Genomic DNA, 27510 nt, shown 5'->3' on the forward strand with positions numbered 1-27510 from the left:
TTAGCATCAATTTGTGTACATTCGATGACAAAGTATTGTCATGGTGTAACGTTGAGGTGCTGATGAGCTCTGTGAAGCTGTGAGAAGTTCCACTGATGTGACTGCAGGACAAACAACAGTGATCAACCTGTTTGCTTCAGTCGAACACAAGTTGGGATTTTTTATTGATATGATTTTGATTGATATGAGAATCATCGATCGCAGTGATGAACCTGCAGAGAATCATCACCACAATCTGCAGCTTCTCTCAGATTCACAGCTTCAGCTTCATCTCACCGTCGTCCAGCTCCAACTGTTCTCACTCACACTCAACACTTACAGCTTTGATTTCACCTACAACCAGCAGCAAATTTCAGTAAAAAAGTCCTAAATTTCCTCTGTACTCTACCTTCACAGCACCAAAAATCAAACAGACGCAGTTACCACCAGCGTTTGAACATAGTGGAGCATTTAGCAGCTCAACAGACAGAAATGTCACTCAGGAGAAAGTCCAGAGACCAACAGCAGAGCTGAATGAGAGCGCATGTTGGACTTCTGTTCACCACACGGCCAGAAACACGACTTTTAACATGAATAATAATGTTGCTTAGTAACTGCCGGATGTGTTGACAAGTTCAAATCAACATAAAGGTGATGATGGAGGTAAACAGGAGGTTCTGTTCAGAATCATTCCCTCCTGTTTCCAGCTGAGAGCTGATACCTGATCCATACTGCTGCTCTTTGTTTCCACGTGTGCCTGTCGAGGGAATGATCTGCTGTGAGTTTCACCCAGTGAACTCCTCATTCATTCACTCTGACACAAAGTCCCACCTGGAAGTCGTCCACTACAGCTTCAGTGCTGTTCGGGTCGCTGAGCAGCGCCGGGCTGATAACTGGGAGTTAAAAGATTCACTCAGGCACAACACAAGGCCTGTTGTGGAGGACAGCCTCTTCTAAGAGTTCCCAAAGATATTCCTGTTTAGTAGATAAATCCAATCCAAGAATATATAACTGTAACATCAGTGCAGCTGAAAGAGAAGATTATTTATCATTAAATTCTTTTATATGTTCATGTGTTTGACGGGGGCTGTAATATGAGAGAGCTTTTATTAAGACTGTTTGATTAAAGAACCTGACAGAATCAAGTCTGTACTCAAATACTAAACACTGAATCTGACTGACTGACTGACTGACTGACTGACTGACTGCTCACCGCCTCATTAGCCACTGTTATGGTGCACTTTACGGCCAGTTGCTCCTCTGGGGCTGCTCAGCGGCGACTCGTTGGAAGCTGTGGTTGTTCAGGGCGACTCTCAGGTGCGACTGAGCCTCGTGAGGCGTGACGCTGCTGATAAATTCACTTCTGCTCAGTGAACGGGGCTTGCATAAAAAAAAGTAGAGCCTGCTAACGACGTCAGAAACTTGATAATCAACCAATTATCAAATTCAAAATGTTCAAGGTGAAAATGAAGCACAGCAGGTTCCTCCTGCCACCTGCAGCTCCAGCAGGCGGGACCTGTGAGTGGGAAGCCAGTGAGGGATCAGAACTGTCGCTGCAGCAACACAGCTGACAAAGAACTGATCCAGTGTGACCACAACTTGGAAACTGGACCTTAAGAAATGTGAAGCAAACATAAAGAAAAGTACATTTTCAAAAAACATGTATTTTCAGCAGTGCTAGCAGAGTATTGTAGGAATACGACACTCAGCAGTGTGTCGACGATCCTTCACTCTTCTGTGTACACGTTGTTACTTGTCACTGAAAAGGTTATAACGTAGCATAGAAGTGATTATTTGACATACACATTGTTCAGAACAGTGTTCCTCAAACCTTTGACCCCGAGCACCGCCTCAGACGTGGAGTCATAGCTCGGTTTGCTGCTAACGTCAGCAGGTGCTGTGAAGTATTCAGAACTGTTCTGCTCTTCTCTTCCTGTTCGGAGCCATGTTTGTAGTCCTTCATTTAACCTCTGCTTACTCTCCTGCCATCACAGTCAGATATTAGCTTGTGATTAATTAATCACAGATAACTGTTGTGATTTAACACAGAAACAAGTCCTGCTTTTCTTGGAGTCTATCTTTCCCTTGTTGTTGATGGAGACGTCTTGTATATGAATGCTTCTGCTTCTTCTCTTCACACGCTGACAGTCTGTATCACGGGACTCTGAGATTCATTACACACTGCAGTTCTCACCGCATCGTCACTAGTATGTTTTAATTTACAAAGACATTCTCAGTAAACTCCCTCTTTACTTATCTTCATTTTACAACATTAAATCTGTAAATCACAGTCTTAGTGCTCTGAACGTTTAGCCATTGGTTGTTCCTAAAGTCTGAAATGAATTTATATTAAAAAAATCATTTTTGGTATTCGTTTATATACCATGAAGGTGTGTGACCATCAGTGTTGGGCACGTTCCTTTAAAAACATATATATCATAGAAGCATGTGCCGCTGAGAGACGCTTCATTAGATCAGAGTTGTGTCCGTACGAACACTTTCCCTCCGGACTCGCCACTGCTGCAGCTCACCTCTGCTGCTGTGTGTGTGTGTGTGTGTGTGTGAGGCTGCTGTGTGCGTCTGTGGTTTGCGTGTAAACTGAACACTGCCTCTGATTGGCTTACAAACTCTTACTCTACCTTAGAGAGCCAATCATCATCACTTATGTGGTTGTCCCGCCCCTCCCTCCTCCCTCTGGTGGCTGAGAGCCGAGTCGACAACAGCTTCAATGAGCAGCTTCAGTTTGTAACGCGCCACATTTAAATGTCAGTAACAATGTTGTAAAGATGGAAATAGTCATTAGCTAGATTACAAATAACTGAGAAAAATAACGCTGTTAGTAACGCTGTTTATTTTAACGCTGTTATTCCCATCACTGGTGAACATGACGCAGCACAGTTTGAAAATTGCAAGTCGAGAGACTCCAGGACCAAAGTTACAGACGGCCGACGTCGAGAGAAAAAAAGCATATCTAAAAAATCCATCTGGTACTTCAGCAGCATTCACAGCACCATGGATCCATCAATACACAACACAGCCAGAGTACTGATCTCTCACGGTCGTGTCATGGTTCAGGCCACAGACGCTAAAATGCACAAAGCTCGGTCAGCAAATGATCGATGACCAACGTATCCAACAAACCGACTCTCTGCCTCTACACGCTCTGCGTCGATGGGGATGAGACGGAGGTAACAGGTTAACAACCCCATCACACTGTCGACTGTGTGAAGTGAATGATCTGTACTTTAATGCCTGAAACATGCATAAACATAAATACTCTTCTTTAAGGGTATTGAACCTACCAGAAAAGCCAAATCAGTCACATCTCAGTCTCTACATTTCTCGGCCTCGCTGCATAATTGGCTCAGACTTCTCAGGCTTTGTGAATCCTCTCTTTCACTGGACTTCACAGCAGCCCCGGTTCTGAACCCTTTAGGAAACCACCGCTCTGATATCGCCGACTCATTAGGCGGCACATACGGCTCCAAATGCCAAGCGGATAACAGCAGTGCATCCCCCTGCCACCAGATAACAGATAAAGAAGGAGATAGGCCCGCGTGTAAATTTGTTGGCATTGTTGTGATGACATAATTCATTATCCACCATCCTTTTTATGAGGCTGTTATCGCTTTCACTCAGATATCTATCCAAATGCATAAAATGTGATTACACTGAGCTTTGAACTTATGCTGGAGTATTGTGTCTCTACACTAAATCCCCTGCGTGTGTGTGTGTGTGCGCGCCACAGTTTCGTTTACAGAAGGAGGGACGTCACAATCTGTCCCTGAGAGAGTGTTTATGAAACAGTGATGTGTCTCCTCTATATTTATGCCTGCGTGACTGTCAATCATCTCCTCTCACCCCAGACCTCTAATTGAGTTTTGATATACTCTGCTGCCACTATCAGGGTCACACAAACAGATCAAATTTCACATGTTTGGAATATCTAGTGAATGTGGGAATATGTGAGCCAGCCAGGATCGCAATAGTGGATGAGAAAAAGTTATTTTTTCTGCACCGGTAGCGACTGTAGAAGCCGAGAGCTAAATCACTTTCAAAGTTAATCTGCTATAAATCCTGGCAGGCAGTCCAAATCTAGGCAGAGAAACTTTTGAAATCAAATGCTGAATTTCAATGATCCTCACACTCGGAGAGAGAAGGAGCTCCAGCAGAACCCAACAGCAGCATCAGGTGGTCCCCTTCTCCATGATATACGAGATCTCATCTCAGTCTGCCGTGACGTTTGTTCTGTATGTGAGACGTGAGAGGATCACAGAGACGTCAACAGTGTGAGACTGGCGCATACATGGAGAAGAGACGAGGGGATTCAGAGCAGAGAGAAACACTCTGAGGGTAACCAGAGTTCAGCTGGTCAATCACTGGAACGTTAATGAGCCTCTGATGTGTTTCTAACTCGGCTGCCTGCTTTGTTCTCAGCAGGACTATAGATATTTAGTGTTATGGACTGTGGGCTCTCAGTGAACACTGAGACAGGCAGAAGGATCCTGCAGGGAATCCATCGTTAGCTTCTCAACCTGCAGACAGGATGTGCAATGATCAGTTTTACAATTGCACAATTTCCTTTTTTACAAATGTTCTGTCTATAGAACATATAAGATGGAAAAGAGTTTGTTTTGCAAGCTAAACACGCTCCTGACAGATCCAACCGTTCATGTCCAAATCACTGGATATCAATGAATATCAATTTTACTACTTTTCCTAATCCTAACCAGCATAGCTCCTCTAAAGAGCGTATACCTCTGCCGAGGCCCAGCAGTCCCCTTTGTACTCACTCAGTTACCAGCCACCTCATTTTCCCATTAAGGTCCATTTATTGTTCCCTGAGAAAGTAAAGACAATGTCGAAAAATGAGAAAAAGTCCTGGATGTGAGCGTTGATCCAGATCCACAGCTGAAGTTAAAGTGTTCAGGGTTAAGAATATCTGCCACACTGTGACCAGCAGCTGCCAGTTTGTGCTGTATGAAAATGCGATTCTTCCTCAGAGAGCCGTTATTCATCCCGGCTCTGAATAACCGTCCAGTGAGGAGGAGATGTGATTCGACTGTATCTTCTGTCGTGCACAGGATCTCCATCTACGTTGGCGCCACATCTGAGAACTATAAACAGCCTTCTGTGTGCCATCAACTCACATTCTACCTTTGAATTCATCCAGAAGGATTATAAACAATTAGGAGCGGAGCGGCAGTATATAATATATTTCTGTGCAGCGCAGAGGTTCGGGCCCTCCAGAGTCACCCATAAGTTGTGTATGACACGGGTTTGACAGCGGGGACTTTGGCGTTATATGGTCCACATTACAATCATTTATGATCGCAGGAGTCTCCACATATGAGGCAGCGGCAGCAAAGACCTTGACTTTTCTTTTATAGCCATTTAATTTATAGACCATTTCAGATGTGGTGAGGTACAGGCCGGCGCTGCAGGAAGGAAAGAAGCCTGGCAGAGGCTCACTGAGCTCTCCCATTGTTAACAATCATTACATAATCAGACTGATCTGATCTACTGTACTGTGCCCGGAACAATGCCGTCACACTTGGCCACGGCGGCGGCGAACAGTGAACTGTGACCTGCAATGCCATTAAAATGAAACGCATGGTCAGACCGCCGCAACACCCGCCTCCTCCCCGAGTGTCTCCAAACAAACAGCACACAACGGCGTTATTATCTCACAGGCAGACGGTGACGTCTCCCGTCAGGCCTCACAACCAACACCATCAGCCTCTGAACATCACAACTCACCGTCGTCTGGCCGGAACACAGACCACAAGCTGCAAAAGTGTCTTTATAAGAAAATACCTGCAATGATTTCGACCTGTAAACTGTGTGTTTGGAACAATCTCTGGAACAAGAATTACCTTCAGGATTAATCTTAGCTTAGATGATAGTTACTTACTATCTAGTTAGATTCTACTAAAGAGCTTTGGAAGTATCTGTGGTTGACCTGTAATCCAGTAACACCCAGTAACAACATGATCTACAGGGAGGGAAGTTAACGACAACCGTCCATCACTTTAAGAGGTCTTAACCACTAAAAAGATGCCAATCAGTAAAGTCCAACAACTAGACTCTATCTGCCCAATGGAACCAGTACGCTGAATTCCTGGTCTGGACCATCAAGCTGTGGTTTCCATCAGCTTTCTTGCAGCACAGTGGCAGGATGAGCTCATAAACCTGGAGCCTGTTGACCCTCAAACCTGAAGGGTTGAGCTGCGTCTAATACGGTCTGACCAGCTGCCAGAGAGCACCGAGACGGAGACGGAGGTGTCTCAATATTTCACCCGGCCTCGGCTTTTAAAAGTAGCCACAAAAGCCTTGTTCTGCTGTGCTGTACGAAATGGGTTATGACAATAACAATTTAACAATCCACTTGGAGTTCAATCAAGACATGGAGTGGAAGAGGTCATGCTCCAGAGATCTGGAGCTGTTTGAGAAGTCAGGAGACACGGCCTCATTCTGCTGCCTGACACTGATCCTCCAAGCAAAGAAATATGATCCAGTAGATGTTTGACTTCGCTGCACACGGAGTCCACATTCTCATACATCATTACAGCAAGTTAAGCATGTGCTAATAATCTAAATTACACCAATAAATCCAGTTTATTGTCATGTAAAGTCCAATTCGCGATGAAATGCAACATTACAACAGCAAATAGAGGGTTTCTGTTTGCTTGCAGGCGTTCAGCAGCAGCGGACTCGTATAAAGGAGAAATGCAATGAGCACAATGGAAGCAAGAAACTGGTTTTCGCTGCATCAAACAAACCCCCCTTCTTGCCAGGAGACATAAGAGCGTCAGGAGGTAGTGTCTCTTAAACATGGCAGCAGGATAACATATCTCAATGTGTGTGGGTCCTACTGCACAATACAATCCCACATATTGAAGAGGGGAACAACAAAGACAGTCACAGAGACACAGATGGGAGCTGGCAGCGGTTACAGCTTCGCTCCGAGTGGGAAGAGGGGAAGAAATGTTAGAAGTGTTATTGTTGAGGTGGGTTGGGGCTGAGCTGCTGAGAGATGAAACATGAAGCCTTAACAATTGGTGAATCAAACCCTGTTGAAAACATTTGAAATGCAGATTCTCACAGGAAGAAGTTCAGCTTCCCAGCAGCTGATTCTGATTGCTTAAACTGTTTTACATGCACAAATGTTAAGAAGGATTTTATTTGTTCTGTTGGCTCGTGGTTTTTTCTCCCTGCATTGAAGGCAGTCAGTGTCTTACTGCTTGTGGAGGGTTCAAGAAGTAAATACTGTACAAACAGCACTGATGGGGCCGTTATAAACGTGCTTTAGTCTCCATATTGCTCAGTGGAGTCATTGTGGCTGTAATGGGAAACTCCCCGGTGTTAATGTGTGTAACTGTGAATGTCAAACATGCTTGTCTTGTTTAGAAAGAGTCCACACAGGAAGCTTCTTTCTCTGTGGACAGAATCCAGACTCAGGAGTGTTTGAGAATTAAAGGAATTGTTAAGATTTAGTTTCCAATCAGAACCCAGAAGAAAATGTTGGTAGACGTTCCTGCAAACCTGCAATATGTTCACAGTTCTACAGGTCATAGCGCCGTATTGATATTTCTACAAAATATGGTATTTCAGGTAAATTACATGTATGTTAGTTTAATTTCATCTCAGAGTCAGAGGTCGTCAATCTGCTGGATATCTCTAACCAGGGACCAGTTTTCCACATGTGTGAGAGTGAAACCACTGAATACTTCTGAGGAGATCTCACACAGATTTCCAGGCTGCTTTATGAAAAAATACAACATGTATTTGAAGCCCAAACAAACCCTGACCTGATGCTTTTTGTGCCTAAATGACACAAAATAAAATAGAGGAAAGTTTAGTTTCAACATATTTCTGGTTTGCAGAAATGAACATTGCAACACTTATTCAGGCGGTTGACTCGAGTTAATGCACTTCTTCACTTTCTCACTGAAAGTTTGATGAAAGGATCGACTCAACTCTGTCTGTGCTTGAAGTTTAAATACCTAACTGCTTGTAAAAAGGAAAATCTGGGCAAATTATTCTTTTTTTGTGCAAGATCTGTGCTAACAGTTTATTGAACAGCTTGGTGCTCAGACTTCTTGCAGTTTGCCAGGCAAGCAGTGGAGATCCTGTGCAGAGGTGCTGTGTTGCCTGTTATTTTGCATAACTTATTCTCTAACCATGAATATTCATTAGAAAAAATGTCAGTGTAAGGATCAAATAAATAACATGTTAATTATAGCGTACTGTAGTTTTGTTTCAACAGCGCTGCTCGCTGTCTTTAGTCTAACTTTGGCTAATCGCCCTTCAGCTCTGGGCACAAACATGACAGTAATATTGATCTTCTCATCAAACTCTCAGGAAATAAACCAATAAGCACATTCCCCAAAAGGTTGAACTGTTCCTTTAAAGCTTTAGTTCAGCATCATTACATAAGAACATGTTTTCTCCCTCAGCTCCACTGACTTTTTGTTTTGCTGATTTGGTTTTGAGAGTTTTGGGAAATCTATTTCAAATATTTCTGCCTCCCACTGAACACAACAGAAGTGAATTAAATGTACTTTGTGATGTTGAAATATTACCAGTAATCCAGATCAGTGAACATAAAAACTATCAAGTCAACCAGGTGTGTTAGTCTACCTTCATCTGGGCCCGGACTAGGGGTCGGCCGGCGTGGCTTTTTCAGGGCCAGAACCGATACGGATCATGAGAAATCACGGAGATTGCAGCCCAGCATTGTCAACATCCACCCCCCCATAAGCCTGGCAGTGGTTTGGTCCACTGCTAGCTGCACCTCCACTCACATTACGGCGGTGTGAGTGTCTGAGCCGCCTCCGGGCGTGTGCCGGTGCCGGTGCCGGTGTCGGTGGCTGACCTCTGCTAGCTACTTAACTTAAGTGAACACGAAAGATGTGCCTGACATTTTTATTTACTTCGGCCATTCAACAGAACAAAAACACATTCACAGTTATAACCAGAATGCATTTTCTTCAGTCCATTAGCTCACGGTTGAATCTTGTGCATCAACGCGCCCACAGTACTGCTGCATAGAAACCCTAAAGTACCATTAAATTCTCCACCAATGGCAGCCCCCCCTTAGAAACTGCTCTTGAATGTTTTTCTGGTCATTGTTCCCTCAACGGTGAAATGAAATATCCTCCGTGGCCTACCGCTGTCTCTGCAGAAGTCACGTGAACAGTGACACCACAAGGAAAGTCTTTAAATAGTGTATCCGGATGTACGGATGAGACATATACAAACAAAATGTTCTGCGTGACAGGATACCAAGAGAGGAGAGTGAAATGACCCTTTATGTATCAGTAGGAGCTTTGAAAACATGTGCAACGTTATGATATAAAGATGAGTTCAGAAGGTTTCGTGTTTTTTTGGCAGAGTTTCTAATTCTCTCGTGTGTCCTTCACTGAATAAATGAAATCCAGTGACACTGTAAACTGTGAAGTCACAGTTATGTTTGTTCGTGATGTCAGACGTTACAAGGCACCTTAACATAAATAAGATTGTATAGATCCCAGAGGGATGAAAGGAAAGCTTTATGGGATGCAGTGTAGATGTTTCATCTCCCACGAGTCCCTTTATAAAACTCGTGGTGAGATTAGAATAGATGCTCCGTCTCCATAAAGGCCCAGTGTGAGATCCCAGCGTTTCAGACGTGACTTTGCTTTGAGAAGTCAGCTGCTGAATTCGAGGATGCGTCTCACATCTGCACAGAAAGCCACAGAAGTAACACTCTGAGAAAAATATGCGTCTTAACACCGGTTTGCTCTCAGAAACAGCCCCATAAAGACACCTCAGAGGGTAATTGGTAAAGATTTTTGAACCCGCTGCGACGCCGGGACTCCTGAGATCATTTTGAAAACCCTAAAACGGTGCCATCATCCAGTGCTATCACAATTTTCCTGCCCAACATACAGCTTTATTGTCATATCATCCAAATCTGCCCCCTACTTCCAGCTGCCATCACCGGGTGCCCACACCTTCTCACGCGGCACTTTCTCCTCTCAGATTTAAACGCTTTGATCACTTTTCTTGCTATTTATTTTCTCCTTTTCGACTGAGAAGCATTACTGACTCAGAGCCTTTGCCTCCCCGCAGCGTTGGAAGAAAGTCATTGTAATGAAAAGCAGAGTAGCTCCATTAACACCACTACCTGCTCAGCTGGCAGCGGCTCCTACCTGTTGTTAAATGGCTTAATTGGATCTGAGACAGCAGAGAAAAAAGGAGTAGAAAGAATTTCTCTGGTCCTGATGTGACAGAGAAATGTCCTGAACGCTGCTGCGTGGCTTTCTTAATGTCCTTGTTGGTTTGAACATAACCGAGAGTGTCCGTCTGATTTCAGTGCAGAAAGCTGAAGAGTCGTGCAGAACATGACGACTGCATTATCTGTCAGCTGACTGTACGAGTGTCCTCGCTTCACTCTTATGACCAGTTCACTCAAAAAACACATAGCAGCCATTTTTAAAATGAATCCAACAACACCAGCGTGATTAATTATCTCTCCAGTGCACAAAAAACACATTTAGGAGAATAATGTAAAGGAGGGTCCTGGATATATGATACAGTACAGTATCAGGCCCATATGAATGATACATTACTGGGTCCCTGGTTCGTATTCAAGTGGAGAATCAATTAGTGAGTGCAGCCTTGAAAACCAGATCCACTCCTTCGTCTAATGCGCCACTGGAAATAGATCGTATCTTGTGGTTTCAAAGAGCCTCTGCAGATGAAGTGGATGCATGTCGGGGAGTAAAGACTGAAGTCGGACTGTAAAACGCGTACAGATGGTTTCTGTAGCACTCACACTTCCTCTACAAGAATTTAAATTACTGCTGTAATTAGAGGAATGTATTGGGATCGTTAGCGTCTGTGCGGCTTGTGAATCACAAAGGATGTCGAATATAGAGACTGAAGTGTTTCAGAGAGCGACACGCACATTGTTTTCTCCTGCTTAGATGAATAATGTCGTCAGGGTTCAGACCGGCTGTGACACCAGGCACACAAACAACGAGTTTTTCAGCACGCCTGAAGTCAAATTCACAATAACACACTCAAAATCCAACTTAAAGGGCAGCGCCACCAATTACACACACTAAAGAGTGTTTGCAGGTCTTGTGGTGCACGACTGCATCTGTGAAAAATGTAGTATAAATCTATTTTGTGGCTCCAGGAGAAGCTGCATGCAATCTGATGAACTGCCTCCAGTGATGTCACACAGTGGCTATGTTGCATTGTGGGTAATGTAGGCGCCAGGGTTTCTAAAAGCAGTCTACTGGTCCTTCTCTTCATACACATCACCTTTTCTATTACACATATTCTTCTTCCCTTTAGATCCCGGTGCGCCTACATTACCCACAATGCAACATAGCCACTGAGTGACATCACTGCAGAGTTAGTGTTGTGTGTAAATGAGCATGTTGTTGTCAGTGTTGGGAATTGTAATCTATTACTTATGCATTGTTATTTTAATGTAATGTGTAAAGTAATGAGTAACTAAAGCTGTCAAACGTTACTTCCCCGGATGTGATGGAAATATTGAAGAAACGCACAGTAAGAAAAGTACTGAAATGTTTACTCAAGTACTTTACTAGAGTAACTAGTTACATTCCATCATAGCTAACAGGTACTCTGACGTGTTTACAGTATTTCTAGTGTCAGAACTGATCATGTATATTTATTTTGAGGTATTTATTGTCACGTAAAGGAGATTTCTCTCCAGAACTGACGCGACGGAACCGACTTGAAGGATCTCAGTCGTGAATCGTATCGATGTCAGAACTTAATCTGGTTTTAGGTTCAGCTGCTCTGACTCCATCTGCTCTGACTCCATCTGCTTCACCTGCCCGGCGACAAAACATCAGAAACACACATGACCCCAGATTTCCCCCTCAGACATCAGCAGCGTCCTGATGGCGTCCCGGGCAGCAGCCGGCCGTGCAGCGGCGGGGGAGCGAGGCAGAGCAGAGGATGAAAAACAAAAGTATAATCCCTCCTCTGCTAACGGTGTCACTCAGGGATTAGCGTGCCAAGGAAAAAAATAACGCGCTAAGTACCAGGCGGATAAATTAAAAGCTGCGGGCAGTGGCGCCTCCAACACACTGACGGAGGAGAAGCGCGTCCGGACACAACACCAGAAACCATCGTGTCAACTGGACACCAGGATCCTGCCGGACCTGCTGACGGGAAACTGGAGCGGTGACAGATTAAAGCAGCAGATTGTGAGATGTTCTCCGGGAGGAGGACGGTGACCCGCTGGATCAGGAGGCACCTCTCCGATGAGGAGGGTTAAGCCGGCTGTGTGAGCGCGGGTCCGGGCGGAGACAGCAGACTTTTCTGCTCCAACAACAAACTCAACACGGACGAGATTCGCGTTTTCTTACCTGTGTGCCCAGACGTAAACCATCCAGGGGGATAATCCAACAGATTAGAGGGGAACTTCTCAACAAACTATTATTAATGATCTGGAGCTGCGGTCCGGTCCACGGCTGGTGATGAGCTGTAATTTCCGACGTGTGGAAAAGAGAAGTTTGCAGCTTTAAGCAGAGAAACGGGACGTAGTTAATCCTTTCCCCAGAATGTGGTGCAGGTGGAGTGGAGCCGCTGGAGGAGCACGAAGCAGAGCAGGGGACAGCGGAGTTCAGCACCACGGCGCACTGGACAGCTCCGACGGCGCAGCGATCTCACCTCGGCCGCTCTCGGGTCTCGTGTGCGCCACCGAGGCAGGAGCCACCAGCCCCAACCTCACCTACTGGCTCAGTCCCGACCGGATTTACATACAATCACGAGGGAGGGAGGGAGGGACGGAGGAGAGGGAGGGAGGGTGAGCCAATCGTAGATATCCCGTAGTAGTAGGCAGAGTGAGCAGCAGAACCGGGACGGACGCACAGACGGAGCGTGAAGCGGCGCGGAGAGAAACTGTCCTTGACTGAGAGCAAGCGAGAGGGAGAGAGTTTCTTTATGGCTGCCACACACACACACACACACACACACACACACACAGACACACACACACACACACACACACACACACACACACACACGCAGACACACACACACACGCAGACACACACACACACACACACACACACACACACGCAGACACACACACACACACACGGTGAATAAAAACGTGCTGTATCCACCATTTTACTGAGCTCCACATCACCTCAGTGTTCCTGTGACCTCCAGGTGAACATCAGGAGCGAACTGTGACCTCTAAAATACAAATTTATTACAAATTTTATTTTATTTTATTATCATTTTATTTTATTGTATTATTATTTTATTTTTTAAGACCTGTGAGTCATGTTGTTTATAGATAAAATACATTTGAATAAACTGTATTTAAGTACAATCACGAGATTTACTTTAGTAGTTGAATGTTACTTTATATTTGTATTCCATCATCAGAGAGAAATATATGTTTATATTCTGGTTACTTTACAGGTTTTATGAAATATATCGAGGATTGTTTGATAAAAACATGTGATCAAATACAAGTGTGATGTTTGAATATATAAGATATATGATGCAGACTAAAGATGAGCTGGCTGACAGGATATGAAGTCACAGCTGCACACAGACATCCTGACAGAAACAGACTCAGGTTTCACATCATGTCACACAAACAGCTTAACAATCATTTCATTCTCCATAAAGCAGAAATATCTGTTCATGTGCAGGAGATAAAAAGCTCGTGTTGCACATCAACTAATCCTGAGAAATGAATCCAACAGACTGTGTTTCAGTAAACACACCATCCTGCACACATTTGATTATTTCTTGTCCTATAAAAAGCAGAACTCATCCTGACTAACACACTCTCACTGTCAGCTTCCAGTCCCTGACACACGGACCAGGTGGAGCTGTGAAACCTCACTGAGGAGTTCTGGACAAGGAAGTCAGAATATTAATATTTACAATATTAACACAGAAATATCTATTTTTCCCATCAGTGAGTAAACCAGCTGTTCTCAGAGGAAGAGGAGGTCCAGAGCACTGTTTGAAGCTAGAAGGTGGCAGGGTCCGCCACATATACACAAAGTAAAACAGTATGAAGTTGTGTTGTCTTTGTTTATTCAGTCATGCAGATCTTTCTCTTCTGATGTGAACCTTTAAGGACAGCTGAACACAAACTGTTCATCTTCTCACTGACCGTCTCGTTTGCTGATGGACGTCAGATAAAAGCTTCAGTTTTAATCTCAGTTGTTTGATAACCAGATAAAAACTCCTTGTTGTGAGTTTCAGCAGAAGATCTGAATTCTTTTCACTGATGTCGTGGAAGTAGTTGTTGTTTCTTACTCGTGCTCAGCTCACATGGACCAACAAGACACCGGGAATAAAAGTACATGTATTCTGATATGAATAAGTCGTCTACATTTCACTCAAAGTACAGACGTAGTTTTCTTATTCTTCCTGAAGACAACAGATGTGTCACCACCTCGGCAGCAGTTCACCGGACTGACTGGTCGTGGTGTGATGAACCTACAGTCAACTAGAAATCAGTTATTTCCCAGAATAAACCCCCACCACACAGTTGTGTTTAAAATACGAATCCATAATGTGAAAAAGTAATAAAAGCTGTCAAATAAATGTAAGAAAGTAGTAAACAGAACAATGTTCCCGTCTGGAATAAACTGGAGTGCAGAGGAAGAATGAAATAAGACACGGCTCCTTAGAATACACAAGACAGATTCACATTTTCTTCCTGTGTACATAATAATGTACATAATAATGTACATTATAATGTACTGTACATGTACTGTACTTGTACAGTACATGTACAGTACAGTACTGTACATGTACTGCACATGTACTGTACATATACATGTGCAGTACATGTACAGTACAGTACATGTACTGTGCTACTGTACAGTAGCACAGCACATGTAAGTTACTGTATAGTTACTGTAACTGTACTGTTACTGTACAGTAACTGTACAGTAACAGTTACTGTACAGTAACTGTACAGTAACTGTTACAGTACATGTACAGTTACAGTACAGTACAGTACATGTACATGTACTGCACATGTACAGTACAGTACTGTACATATACATGTGCAGTACATGTACTGTACAGTACTGTACATATACATGTGCAGTACATGTACAGTACAGTACATGTACTGTGCTACTGTACAGTAGCACAGCACATGTAAGTTACTGTATAGTTACTGTAACTGTACAGTTACTGTACAGTAACTGTACAGTAACTGTACAGTAACTGTTACTGTACAGTTACTGTACAGTAACAGTTACTGTACATGTACAGTAACTGTTACTGTACAGTTACTGTACAGTTACTGTACAGTAACTGTACAGTAACTGTACAGTAACAGTTACTGTACAGTAACTGTACAGTAACTGTTACTGTACATGTACAGTAACTGTGCCCACATGGCTGTTTGGCTCTGATCCTCTTCAGAGTTCTTCTGAACACATGATATCAGGTCAGCAGTATTCATGATGCAGCACTGTGTGCTATATTCACTGTGTTTTAGATACATTGTGTTTTTCTATGATTCTATGAGCAAACACGGTTATTTATACATTTTGTCATTATTTATTTATGTATTTATTTCTGTTCAGCCTATTTTTCTTCCTGGTTTCTGTTCATATCAATTTCTCTTTCTCCATGTACACTTTAAGACTTCAGACTCTCAGCCTGTGGACTGTGCTGCAGGCTGCTTGGTGTGTTGTACAGTAATACTGCACTATATATATTATTATTCATTACTATATATGCATTTATGATCTTCTGTGTATTAAAGACTGCTTTCAGCACAGAAATATCCACCTTAACTCATTCTACAATGTCCAAATACATGTTAGACTGCAGACGTGTCAGTGTCTTCTTCTCTGTACACCTGGATACATTTTTCAGGAAAGCAAAGATTTGTGATGTGTTCGTGTTGCTGACTCATCGTGTTCAAGTCTTCAGTGAATATGTAACCAAACAATAAGAACTCCCTGCTGAACCGGAGACGGGTTTGAAGCTATGGGTGTGTAAAACATAGAAGTCGTGTCTGAAAACTGACAAAATGTTTTCTCCCACCACTGCTTTGATGCTCAGCACCAAAACAAATATAAAGAGATTCTGCACAACTCAGATTAAAGTCTCACTTTTACAATATCTGCATCAGCAATTAAAGAAGAGTAAAGTTTGGGAGAACTGTGGTTTGTTAAAGAGTGCGTTCAGAGTCCGGGAACTAAAACAGTCGGTACAACTTCCTGCAGTGGATGCAGTTTCAGCATCTCTGTCAGATTGACACGAATGAGACAATATTTGTGTTATTTAAATCACAATGTGACCAAAAGCAACATCACATCACAGGAGCAGCAGCTGTTGAAGGTAAAACGTGTGACGATGCAGCAGAATAAATCCTGTTCTTCAGACGTGAGGAGAAATGTTTGCTTCATCGTGAATTTAACAGTTTTTGTCAGTGAAAATTAAAACTTTGACACAAATTGATCATTCCTACCAATCAAGAAACATTCATACAAATTTGATCTTTTTCACCGTATCTATTCGTCCTTCAGTTAAGTTTTGTGTAACTGCTCTTACTGTTTCATCCATCATCTCCTCTTTTCTCAGCTTTCTCGACCCGAGCACACGTTCTTCTCCTTCATCATCGCGCAGCTTCACCTCTTGTCTCCTCTTCCTCTGTCTGAACGTCCTTCAGTTGTTTCCTTCAGTGTGTTTGAGAAGCTTATTGTCTGTCAAGGTCTCTTTGGTCCAGAGGAAGTCTCAGGTCGTACCTGTTTTTACCAGGTTGTTGCTCAGCGTCTTCCTGGATTCATTGTCTTTGTATATCTTTGCAATCTATTTACCTGATATTCTAAAGCTGCGTCTCTATATTTTCATGTTCCCGGTGTCATTTCTGTCTTCTCTGTGCATCGAGTAGACGTTCATCATTCCTTTTCTCTGTTCTGAATGCAGCTTCTTCACACCTGAAGGTCGACAGGTGTGTGAGAGAAGACTTCTGATTAATCTCACCTCTGTGATCACATTTAGAAAACTAAACTGCTTTTGTAGAAAATAAAAACCTGGTCGTGGTTGACAGAAACCAATATTTCCACCAAAGAGACTTTCAACCCAATCGCCAGAATAAATATGTACAGTACGGTTCTGCAGAACCGCAGATAATTTAAAACCAGACGTGTCTTTATGTTTTCTATCTTCCTGCTCTGGCTGGATTTACACACAACAAACTAGGGTAAAAAAACATCATGGTTTTATATAAAATAGCTGTATTGGCTGCTACCATCATGGATGGAGATGGAAAACAAATGAAAACATCTCCAGTCGTCCTCAAAACTGTCCAGCAGTGTGACTCGAGCTGCAGCCGGCTGTCAGGCAGCCATATTGTCTTCCACCGTCCTTCCTGCTGCGACAGGAGGCTAAAAAGCGTTTGACAGTGAACATGAAGAGCCACGTTTGATATCCATGTCAGCTGTGGACGTTACTGTGGTTTGTGGTTTAAGTGTGAACACCGTGTCCTGGTGACTGGACTGAAACATGCTCAGAAGACCAAGAACCTTTTGAGGAACTCAGGACAGGAACGTGAATTTTGACTGAGGCAGCGAGAGATTGAATTAAATTCTTGTTGGATGTTTCAGTTGGTTAGTCAGGTGTAGGACACGGTCTGTATTGTTTAAGTCAATCACTTTTTTCCCTCCCTCCTTCCTAAGTGTTTTTTCTAGTGTTACCGTCCTGCTTTGGCGTGTTGGGATGACCTGGTAACGTCTTCTGGAGTGATACGACCTGAACCTGACCGGAGACCAGACCCACAGTCTCTCTCCCGGCCTCCTCTGTCCCTGTCCTGCCTGATGACTTCCTCCTCTAACATCCATTCCTCACGTCTACCTTTGTATCATTACAGTCAGCCTCTCTCAAAAAAATCATTACTGTCTCCAATAAAGACAACTTAGCACAAAAGATGCTGCTGAATGAAATGAGAACAGAATCCTCGGAGACTCCTCCTTAAATATCTGACATGTTTTCACGTAAATCCTGAAAACGAGTCGTGTTCTCGCCTCGTGTGCAGATCCACCGTCAGAGTCACGTCGCCGTAATCAAACATGATGTAGGTGCTGACGCTCATTCAGCACATTTGCCAAATGTGCTGTTGCTCCTGCAGAATGAAGTTATAGCATGATTCATTAAGGCAAATGAGAGGAAGCTCTCCCTTGACATTCTGCCTGCGTTTCCAGAGATTACGTTGCCACATCTGTGCTTATAAACAACCCGCGTGTATGTGTCACACGGTGCTGCAGAGACGGGCGGCAATCCATCATGCAGACAATTAATGCTCTGCATGTTAAGTGAGGAAGACGAGGAGGAAGCTGTCTTCAGAGCAGGTTGTAGCTCTGCAGGTTTGTTATTCAAGCTGGGAGTTCATTGTGTGTGTGTGTGTGTGTGTGTGTGTGTGTGTGTGTGTGTGTGTGTGTGTGTGTGTGTGTGTTGGAGAGTACAATGGTTTGTGTGCGTTGGTTTGGAAACACTCTGTATGCACACAGTGGGGATGTAGAAAGTCCACCTCTGCATTCACACAACAGACTGACAGTGAGGATAATCAGTGTGTGTGTGTCTGTGTGTGTTAGTATGTGCTGCAGACTGTAATAGACTGTGACACGTTGTATGTCGAGCCTCGGCAGCGGGTCGCTCACACAGATGTGATATGTGGCCAGTTTCGCATCCCATTATCCGGAGAGACTGCGCGGCGTCGTGCACGGCTCCAGATTGCGATGTCAACTCGACGTACATTTGCTGCGACTGCCGTGTTAAGACGGAGCATATGGCTCCCACTCCTCTCCAGGCCTCAGCTCCAGCAGACTGACACTAGTTTGGATCTATCTTCCCGAGCTGAGCCTTTCCATTTGACCTCTGTGAATTAATGCAGCAGTTGTGCTGTAGGATCACCTCTGTGTGCACTCTGAGAGCCAGACAAAGACTTCCAGAGCTCCGTATCCAGATAGAGATTCACAGTGTGTGAGATAAGCGAAGGCCATTGTTACAAACTAATTAGAATAAGTCATGAAACAGAGATTTCTTAAAGGTACAGTGTGCAGGATTGAACAGGATCTATTGGCACAAACGTAATATGAAGTGTTTAATTAGTGTTCAGGCAGTAAAGGTGCTTTTACACCTGAAAGCCGGAACCAAAGTCCAAACCACAGCAGATCCTTCAGTATGTGGAGATGTCAAAAGAAAATGCTGCTAGAATTTGTGTAGAAATGATTAATCAGTTAACAGATTAATGATCTATTAACAGTCCCAAGTTTAATTAACTAATCATAAAAGTCTTTATGGACTAAAGTGCCCAGCGTCTTAAATAAGTATGTTTGCCTCTTTTTCTTGTCCTTCATGTCCTTATGGACTGAATTCTTTATCTCTCGTCATCTCTGGAAAGTCGTGTTGGACATTTTTCAGTTTTCTGACACATTTCTGAGGCCGTGCTCAGACGGACCTCAGCACTCTGTCGGATGAAGGCCGCTCCTCATCCCTCTCTGTGACATCACACTATCACTACGAGGATCCTGATCTGCTCTTCACACAACATGCAGGATTGTCCAGACAAAGTTGAATGTGACTTCTGGCAGAACTCAACACATTCTCCAATTATCCAGTAGAGCGCTGGTAGAGTCCCTGATGAGCGTGTTTCTACAGTTGACCTCGTCACTGGCAGGGTGGAAACCGCTGCTGCTGAGTTGTGACTGCTAAACTGTGTTTTACATCTGATTTCATATTTCTGCAGCGACACGTCACATCAAGCATCAAGCTCCCATCAGGCTGCAACAGGGTTTCTATACTGATGTTGTTCTGTGTCGGCTGAGGAGTGTCGTGGACGCATGTGTGGGTCCACTGAGGCCAACGTACATTTATGGGAACTTTAATTTGGTTACATTGTGTGTTTCAAATGAAAGGAAGTATTGCTGTGACATCTGAAGCTGTTGAGACATTAAATATTGTTTCATTTTGTAATTTGAAACTTTGAGAAGTGAATAAGAAGTTGATTATTTTGGGGCTGATGATTCAGTTGTTGAGTCTCTGCAAGCACCTGAAATATTTTGTAGATTAAGAAAGCGACTGAATTTTTAGTTTTGAGGTAACTCAACTTTATTTATAAAGCGCTTTAAGCAGCTATAGCTGGGACAAAGTGCTGTACATGAAAATAAATGGAACATAAAACATAAAAACAGGAGACAAAATAAAAACAATAAAACAATAACAATGTTAAAACAATTAAAACAATAAAAACAATAACACACTAAAACAAGAGCAGAGTCTCATGCTTCCTTTAACCTGATCTTCTGTCCATATTGGATGAATACAGATGTTGTTACCATCACATCTGACTTCAGACAGTCACAGTGTGATAGTGGAGGGCGTGAAAATATGATTTGTCAGTAAAAGTTTGTGCTTATATAACAGCAGCAGTGGGAGGCGACTGAGGGTTTTCTCTGAATCCGGCTCTCTGTTTGTGTGTCTGATGTGTTGCAGCTCTCCTAAATGCTTTCAGCAGGCTTCACTCGCGACTGTTTCGCTCCAGTCATTTAAGTGATACTTTGAACATGAGTGCAATACTTTGCTGAGTCAGTCCTGATGGAATACTCTGCTGGTACATTCATAATGCAGCAGTCACGGCACTTTGAGTAAAAAGCTTTTGTCTCTGGCTCAGAGGTCAGAGTCCAAACATCGCTCTGATATCTGAAGATGGAAACCCGAACAGCAGTGGAGGTAGAACATGCCACCACGCTGCTTCAAGGCCACCTCCATTCTGATCTGGGGCCAGTGTTTTCTCACAGTGACATATCGCTTTCTTCCAAAGGCGACAGTCCAGAACCACTGAGCTCAACACAATATTTATTCTAATTAGGAAGCAAGCACTAATAAAGGGAAGGAAACAGACATTTTCCATGCCGCTGCATAATTAAAATGAGCATTTTTGATTATTTTTGGACATCATTATGACTTCAGAAACATTTGAAAGTGGTTCCTTTCTGCAGCCAAACATTCCTCCCAGAGGACGCGGACCAGAAAGTGGATCACCACTGATCAGATTTTTTTGTACATGCTTCAACTGAGCGTTGTAGCCTTTTGAAGTGTCTCTTAGCCAAGCATTGTTTCCCAGAGGACGTGGAACAGAATCTGACTCAGCAGGAAGAAAAACATGAAACGCCTCTTTGACACAAAGAGACACAGTCCAGATTTAAAGCGGGTCTGAGAATGAGATCATTGGCCGGAAGAGAAACTCAGAACCAAGAGAGCTCAGACGAACTTTGATGACAATATTTCAATGCTTTTTTTTTTTTATCTTCTAGCAACATGATCCTCAAAACCATTTGTGGAAGTGAAAGGACTTATTGAAACTGTCCAAGTATGATCTATAATGGAGAGAGTGGTCACAGATTCAACTGCAAGACACATTTTCAAGAGGAGATTATTCAGCCTCAGAGATTTCTTTCAGATTTGATAAAATCACGTGTGCATAATGAGCACAGTGTGTTCAGCTACAGCAGAGACTGAATACAAATAAATGAAACATCAAAGTGTAAATGGAGCAAGTCTCAACATATCACGCAGAATAAACTGTTTGAAAATGAACATGGATCCAAATCCTGATGTAACAGAAACAGGTTCAAAGACGATCCGTCACAATGATTGAAGGATGGAAGAGTCCATTCATGTCCCGCAGGACAGACGGTGTGAGCGGAGGATCGACAAAAACAGTGCAACACCAGCACCAGCAGCTCCAGCAGCACCAGCACCAGCAGCACCAGTACCAGCAGCACCAGCACCAGCACCAGCAGCACCAGTACCAGCAGCACCAGCAGCTCCAGCAGCTCCAGCAGCACCAGCACCAGCAGCACCAGCAGCACCAGTACCAGCAGCACCAGCAGCACCAGCACCAGCAGCACCAGTACCAGCAGTACCAGCACCAGCAGCACCAGCAGCACCAGCACCAGCAGCACCAGCACAGCAGCACCAGCAGCACCAGCACCAGCAGCACCAGCAGCACCAGCACCAGCAGCACCAGCACCAGCAGCACCAGCACCAGCAGCACCAGCACCAGTACCAGCAGCACAGCAGCACCAGCACCAGCAGCACAGCAGCACCAGCACCAGCAGCACCAGCACCAGCAGCACCAGTACCAGCACCAGCACCAGCAGCACCAGTACCAGCAGCAGCACCAGTACCAGCAGCACCAGTACCAGTATCCAGGCTCTGCTCGCAGCTTCACCCTCTCTCTTAGAATATAATGGACATCACAAAGAATCTTACTTCTCATCTGATGTTCACATTAAAATTAATATGTATTCATTCAAAAACATTGAAAGTTTGTCCTGATAGTAAAATGTGAAACTCTTTGTCACCAGGCTTTATTTTAAAAGTCTAATCAGACGTTGCAGATTAATTATTGTTAACTTGAACGTGTTGTGACATCCGACCCAGCTGGAGAATATTCTTTAGTGAGGCCATAAAGTTCATGAAGCACAGGTCAGGTTTACTCCTCAGCAAGCAGTGGATCATAACTCATAAACTCAACAGATATTTAAATGTAACATGAAGTGTAAAGTAGCATCCTGTGGAAGGTTTACTGGTTCCTTCAGTTTCACACTGCAACTTAAAGGAGAACTTTGGTCGATTTAAACATGCAGCTTCATTGCTCAAGCTACCCTTGACTTGCGAGTACCAAAGACGCGAACACATGTGGTCCAGCCATTACAGAGCTCCGTGAACGGAGATGTAGCATTGAACACTAGCAGCATGGGGTCAGAACTTCACGCTGTGTTTTAAGCATCTTAACATGCTCCACATCTCACACCAGAAGTTATGCAACATCAGCAGACACCTTAGCACACAGCACTGTAGCGTGTATGACTCAAACTGAATAAAAAAGTAGTTAAAACAGTGTGTTTGTGCAAGCAGCTTCTTACCTGTTTGTTGACATCCGTGTCTTCCGGTAGCTAGACCAAACTAGTCAATCCGTCGAGCGTGCACTTACTCCCTCACTGGCGGAGACGGAAACGTAATCCAGCATTTTCGTGTTTCTGTTCATAATGTACATGTCCATGTTACAGCCTGTCATGAGCCATGAGCCTTACAATAGCCTGTTAAGCCTGTTAAGTGCACACTCGATGGATATGCTAGTTTGGTCTACTGGAACACACGGATGTCAACAAACAGGTAAGTAGCTGCTTGCACAAACACACTGTTTTAACTACTTTTTTATTCATTGTGAGTCATACACGCTACAGTGCTGTGTGCTAAGGTGTCTTCTGATGTTGCATAACTTCTGGTGTGAGATGTGGAGCATGTTAAGATGCTTAAAACACAGCGTGAAGTTCTGACCCCATGCTGTTAGCGTTCAATGCTACATCTCCGTTCACGGAGCTCTGTAATGGCTGGACCAAATGTGTTCGCGTCTTTGGTACTCGCAAGTCAAGGGTAGCTTGAACAATGAAGCTGCATGTTTAAATCGACCGAAGTTCTCCTTTAAAAACATTACATACCCACGTCCTGCAGTGTAGAACAGAACCACTCACTGCCAGAAAGTGATCCAGATACTGACTTCATGCTGAAGTCATGAAGCTGGAAACCAGAGGAGGAGGAGGAGAAGCAGTGGGAGGCAGATTTGGATCAGTACCAAATTCTGACTGGAAGAGAGAGAGTGATGAAACGTCTCTTCATGAGGATGAACGAGTCAGGTTCCTCCTCAGCACATCACACAGACCACCTGCACACAGACGGACCTCATATATGAAATATTACTTGATTAAAGTGCTTTTGTAATTGTGCTGATGTGAAATTGCACAATATTTACAGCACAAAGCAACACAACCAGTGTGCAGAGTAACGCAGAGCAACACGACACACACCTACAAAGTGACAGATAGAAATATGCTGAAAAAGAAACTCTGTGACGTGTTTAAATGCTTTTAACTGTGCAGCTCGTTTAAAAGACTTCCAGTAAGGACGGACACAGAATCTCCTCCAGCTGTAACCAGATCAGCTGCAGCTTTTTTAGATCGCATTATTTTTGAAATCTCAATTTCTGTGATAAATTTGAGAGAATCGTTGTATTTGCCATCAGATTATCCTCATGAACATAAGGCCTGACTCTCACTGTGCAGTTCAATCTATCTGAATCCTCTATGAGGCTAATGAACAATCCAATCCTGCACTCACACTTACATCCGTGATTTATATGCATGCCTGCGTTCTGTCCATATTGTGATCAGATCTCATTATGCAAAGCAAGTGAACATGGCAGCCGTTGCTGTACAGCCTGGACTGACTTTACTCCGGCAGCAGACTGGGGTCATCTTTAATCACAGATGAAGCAAACAACAGAAGTGATGACACGGTTCCTCCACTGTGGATCTGCTGTTCTTCAGGGAGATGGCGAGCAGACGTTATAGTTGTACATTTAAAGCCGCCGTGTTTCCAGGATAAAATGTCGGCAGTGGATGTTTCTGCACAGCGCTGACATCACATCTGTACGTGTCAGAGGCTTCTCACCGTCCTGACATTTGTACCAAACATATCATGCTCTCATCAGATGTTTCAACACTTGTAAGCCTCACACCACCGGATGTTTTAAAGGAGACCTCGGGACGTTTGCAGCCGTGTCTGTGGCGACATGAAACCATGATGTTGTCCTGACACTAACCACAACATAAAACCAGCATTGTGACAAAGAGAGAAAAAGAAAATTACAAGATACGAGGTAATTTATTCATCGCTATACCACACAGGGATGTTTAATGAAATGAAAATGTGTTAACAAATGACAGAACACATAAGGAACACAGTTATAAATAGATTGATATGTATGAACACGTAGAGCATCTTTTGAATCTGAGTCAGAGTGAATATTGTGGATGAGACAGACTCTGATTTCACATTGTTTTGCCAACATGAGTCCAATTTTGTCCATTTTCTTTTCCTGTGACCGGGGCAGCCTTAAACCCAGCTGGAGCAGCCCGGCTCTTATTCCAACTATCTTCCTCTCTGAGGTAGTCCAAACGGTCCAAATGGTCCAAACAGTCAGGTTGGATTGTTGAAAGTCTCCGTTGGCTGTGATGCTCCCAAATTCTTCAGCTCTTAATCCAAAACACTCACTTTGTTCTCCAGTGATGACGACAGTATTTCTGCCAGAAGTTGTTTCAGCAACAGAACCGAAAAAAATCCAGGTGAACCTTCATGCTCCGTCGCTAACATCGTTGTCGACGTCTCTGTGGTTTTACAGAAACACACTTCGCCAAATGTTTGTAAATGTTGGAACATATATAATATATTCTTTCTTTGCAGTTATTTCATTTACATTTACATTTACATGTTTGGAAAAGTAGTTTGATGAGCACTTCTGATGTTTTGCTATTTTCAGTCCAATATCAAATATATTATTCAGTTTATTATATATACAGTGAAGTATATGTTTATATTCATATCCAATCTATTGTTGCCATAAATCATGTAAAGGTTGTACAAATCTTTACAACTGAAATAAAAAGATAGATGGATATAGAATATTAAAGTAACTCATCCATCGCAGAACAGCGACGGGAAACAAAAACGTTTTAAATGTCTGAGCAGTTTTTTATCTTCCTCTCTGACTCGTGTGTGGTTAACTTTCCTTACTCTGAGAAATCTTCACAAATGATATGAAATAATGATCCTGTTGAGACGTAAAGCTCCCTGAAGAAACTTCCCACGATCAGACTGACTCACATGTGACACCAGAAGGAGAACAGAGTAAATCCACCGCAGACGAACGTGTCTCGTACAGCTTTATTTCTCTGACTGGTTGAGTTTCAGTTATAAGTTATAATTGTAGTAAGTAAGTCAATATTTCTGCTATAATTCCTGAACTTAGTGTAAATGTAACATCTTGAATCATTAAGTTCTCAGTGATGCTGCTGCCCATCTGTCTCATGCATCAAAATATTATTAATTAATGCCTTTTTTTAAAATAAAAAAAAAAAAAAACTCTTAATGTTACTGTGTCTGCATCCATCTGTCAGCATCTCCATCATGAGCAGCTGAACCAGAACCAAAACATTTGGCTCTGTTGAAAACAATATTTTCTTAATTATTAAATAAAATAAGCAGCAGAACTTTATGTACCTGTAATCCTGCTGAGACATCCTCTCAGCTGGATTCATATGATGATTATGAGTTAATGACATTAATAAAGTGATAGTGTCACTACTGGAGTGTCTGTGATGAATAATTCTGTCCTTTAAAACCAACTCGTACAGAGACGCTGACTCGATATCCTCCGAATCAGATTTGCAGCGATGAGGTTGCTTTACTGCTTAAATCAAACCAACATCTCTCTGAATAAAGATGGAATCTAACTAATCTCATGGCAGAGTTCTCCAGATGTCAGATCTCTTGCGGAGGGACAGCTGAGCAGTAATGTGAATGTTGTTGTGGTGGATGAGTTTAACAAGCAGACATGAAGCAGAGTCACAGAGTGCTGCACGTTAATAAAACACAACTAAACACTGAAGGAAAGTGTGTCGAAGGAAAAAGAAAGTAATACAGCAGCAATCCGAACAATAGAGTGAATAAAACAGGTCCAACTAAAGTAAAAGAACTTTGTTAAAGCATGAGCAGCAGCTTCTGTGCGTGTGTTCGGAGGAGTGATCCTCTCAGCTCTCCTGACTCCTCGGGGAAATATCCGGCTCTTTAACGGCTAAATGCTCCTCTAAGTTCAGCAGCTAGTTGTTGACTCTGTTGATCTAATTCAGCAGGAAAGAGCAAATTCCTGCGCACACTTCTCACCTCTGCACTGATGCAATTATTAGGAAAGGTTGATGTTTTCTCAAGACATAACCTTTATATGAACTAAGGTTGACTTTTAGTGGGGTTTGATTCGCTGCACCAGGAAAAGCGATAAAGCAGGTGGTGTGGATGTTTCCTTCAGCTCTGTCTGCCATGTGGTTCTGGGGTTCTGTGGTTCTGGGGTTCTGGGGTTCTGGGTTCGTCCCAGCCGCCTGCTCATGCGGCTGAAAACATCAGGAGGGAAAATGTTGAGACGAAGCAGGAAACGTAACGTGTTAGTCGGACAGTCGGGTGCAGCCGAGTCGTCAGCTGTTAGCGCTTCTGCAAACCACAGATAAGTCAAAGTTTAACGTGGCACAGGATACTTTTACTGTACAAAAGTTGTCAGATCACCTTCAGGTTACATATTTAACAACTGACTCTCACATTGTGACACGGAGGAGATGCTGGTGGGTGGAGGATGTCACACAGGTGACAGCACCTGCAGGGCAGCTCCGACTGTGTTCAGGAGAACTGAGGACCTTCCAGCCGTGTTTCACATGTCAAACCACATGTTTTTGATGGGAAGTCTTCAGCCATGTTGGTGATGACCAAAACAGGTATTTCAAGCCAAACGATGATGTTTTCCTGATCCTAACTATGTACGAGATCATAAGCACAGCACGGTGACAAGAGAGAAACAGAAAACTGAACATGAAGATGCAACATGAGGAA

At 43.4% G+C, this 27510-nt stretch overlaps 1 protein-coding gene across 2 annotated transcripts in view; it reads right to left on the reverse strand.

Annotated features, from left to right (window-relative positions):
• Positions 1 to 12960, reverse strand: part of fstl5 (follistatin-like 5) — a 176916-nt gene extending 163956 nt beyond the window's left edge. For both annotated transcript variants that reach the window (XM_030396695.1, XM_030396693.1), the window contains exon 1: positions 12378 to 12960. In XM_030396695.1, coding sequence (XP_030252555.1) covers positions 12378 to 12400 — 23 coding nt within the window. In that variant the 5' untranslated portion in view covers positions 12401 to 12960. The remainder of the gene's footprint in view (positions 1 to 12377) is intronic.
• Positions 12961 to 27510: the final 14550 nt, after the last annotated feature.

The sequence above is a fragment of the Sparus aurata genome, chromosome 18, assembly GCF_900880675.1.
Source record: "Sparus aurata chromosome 18, fSpaAur1.1, whole genome shotgun sequence".
NCBI lineage: Eukaryota > Metazoa > Chordata > Actinopteri > Spariformes > Sparidae > Sparus > Sparus aurata.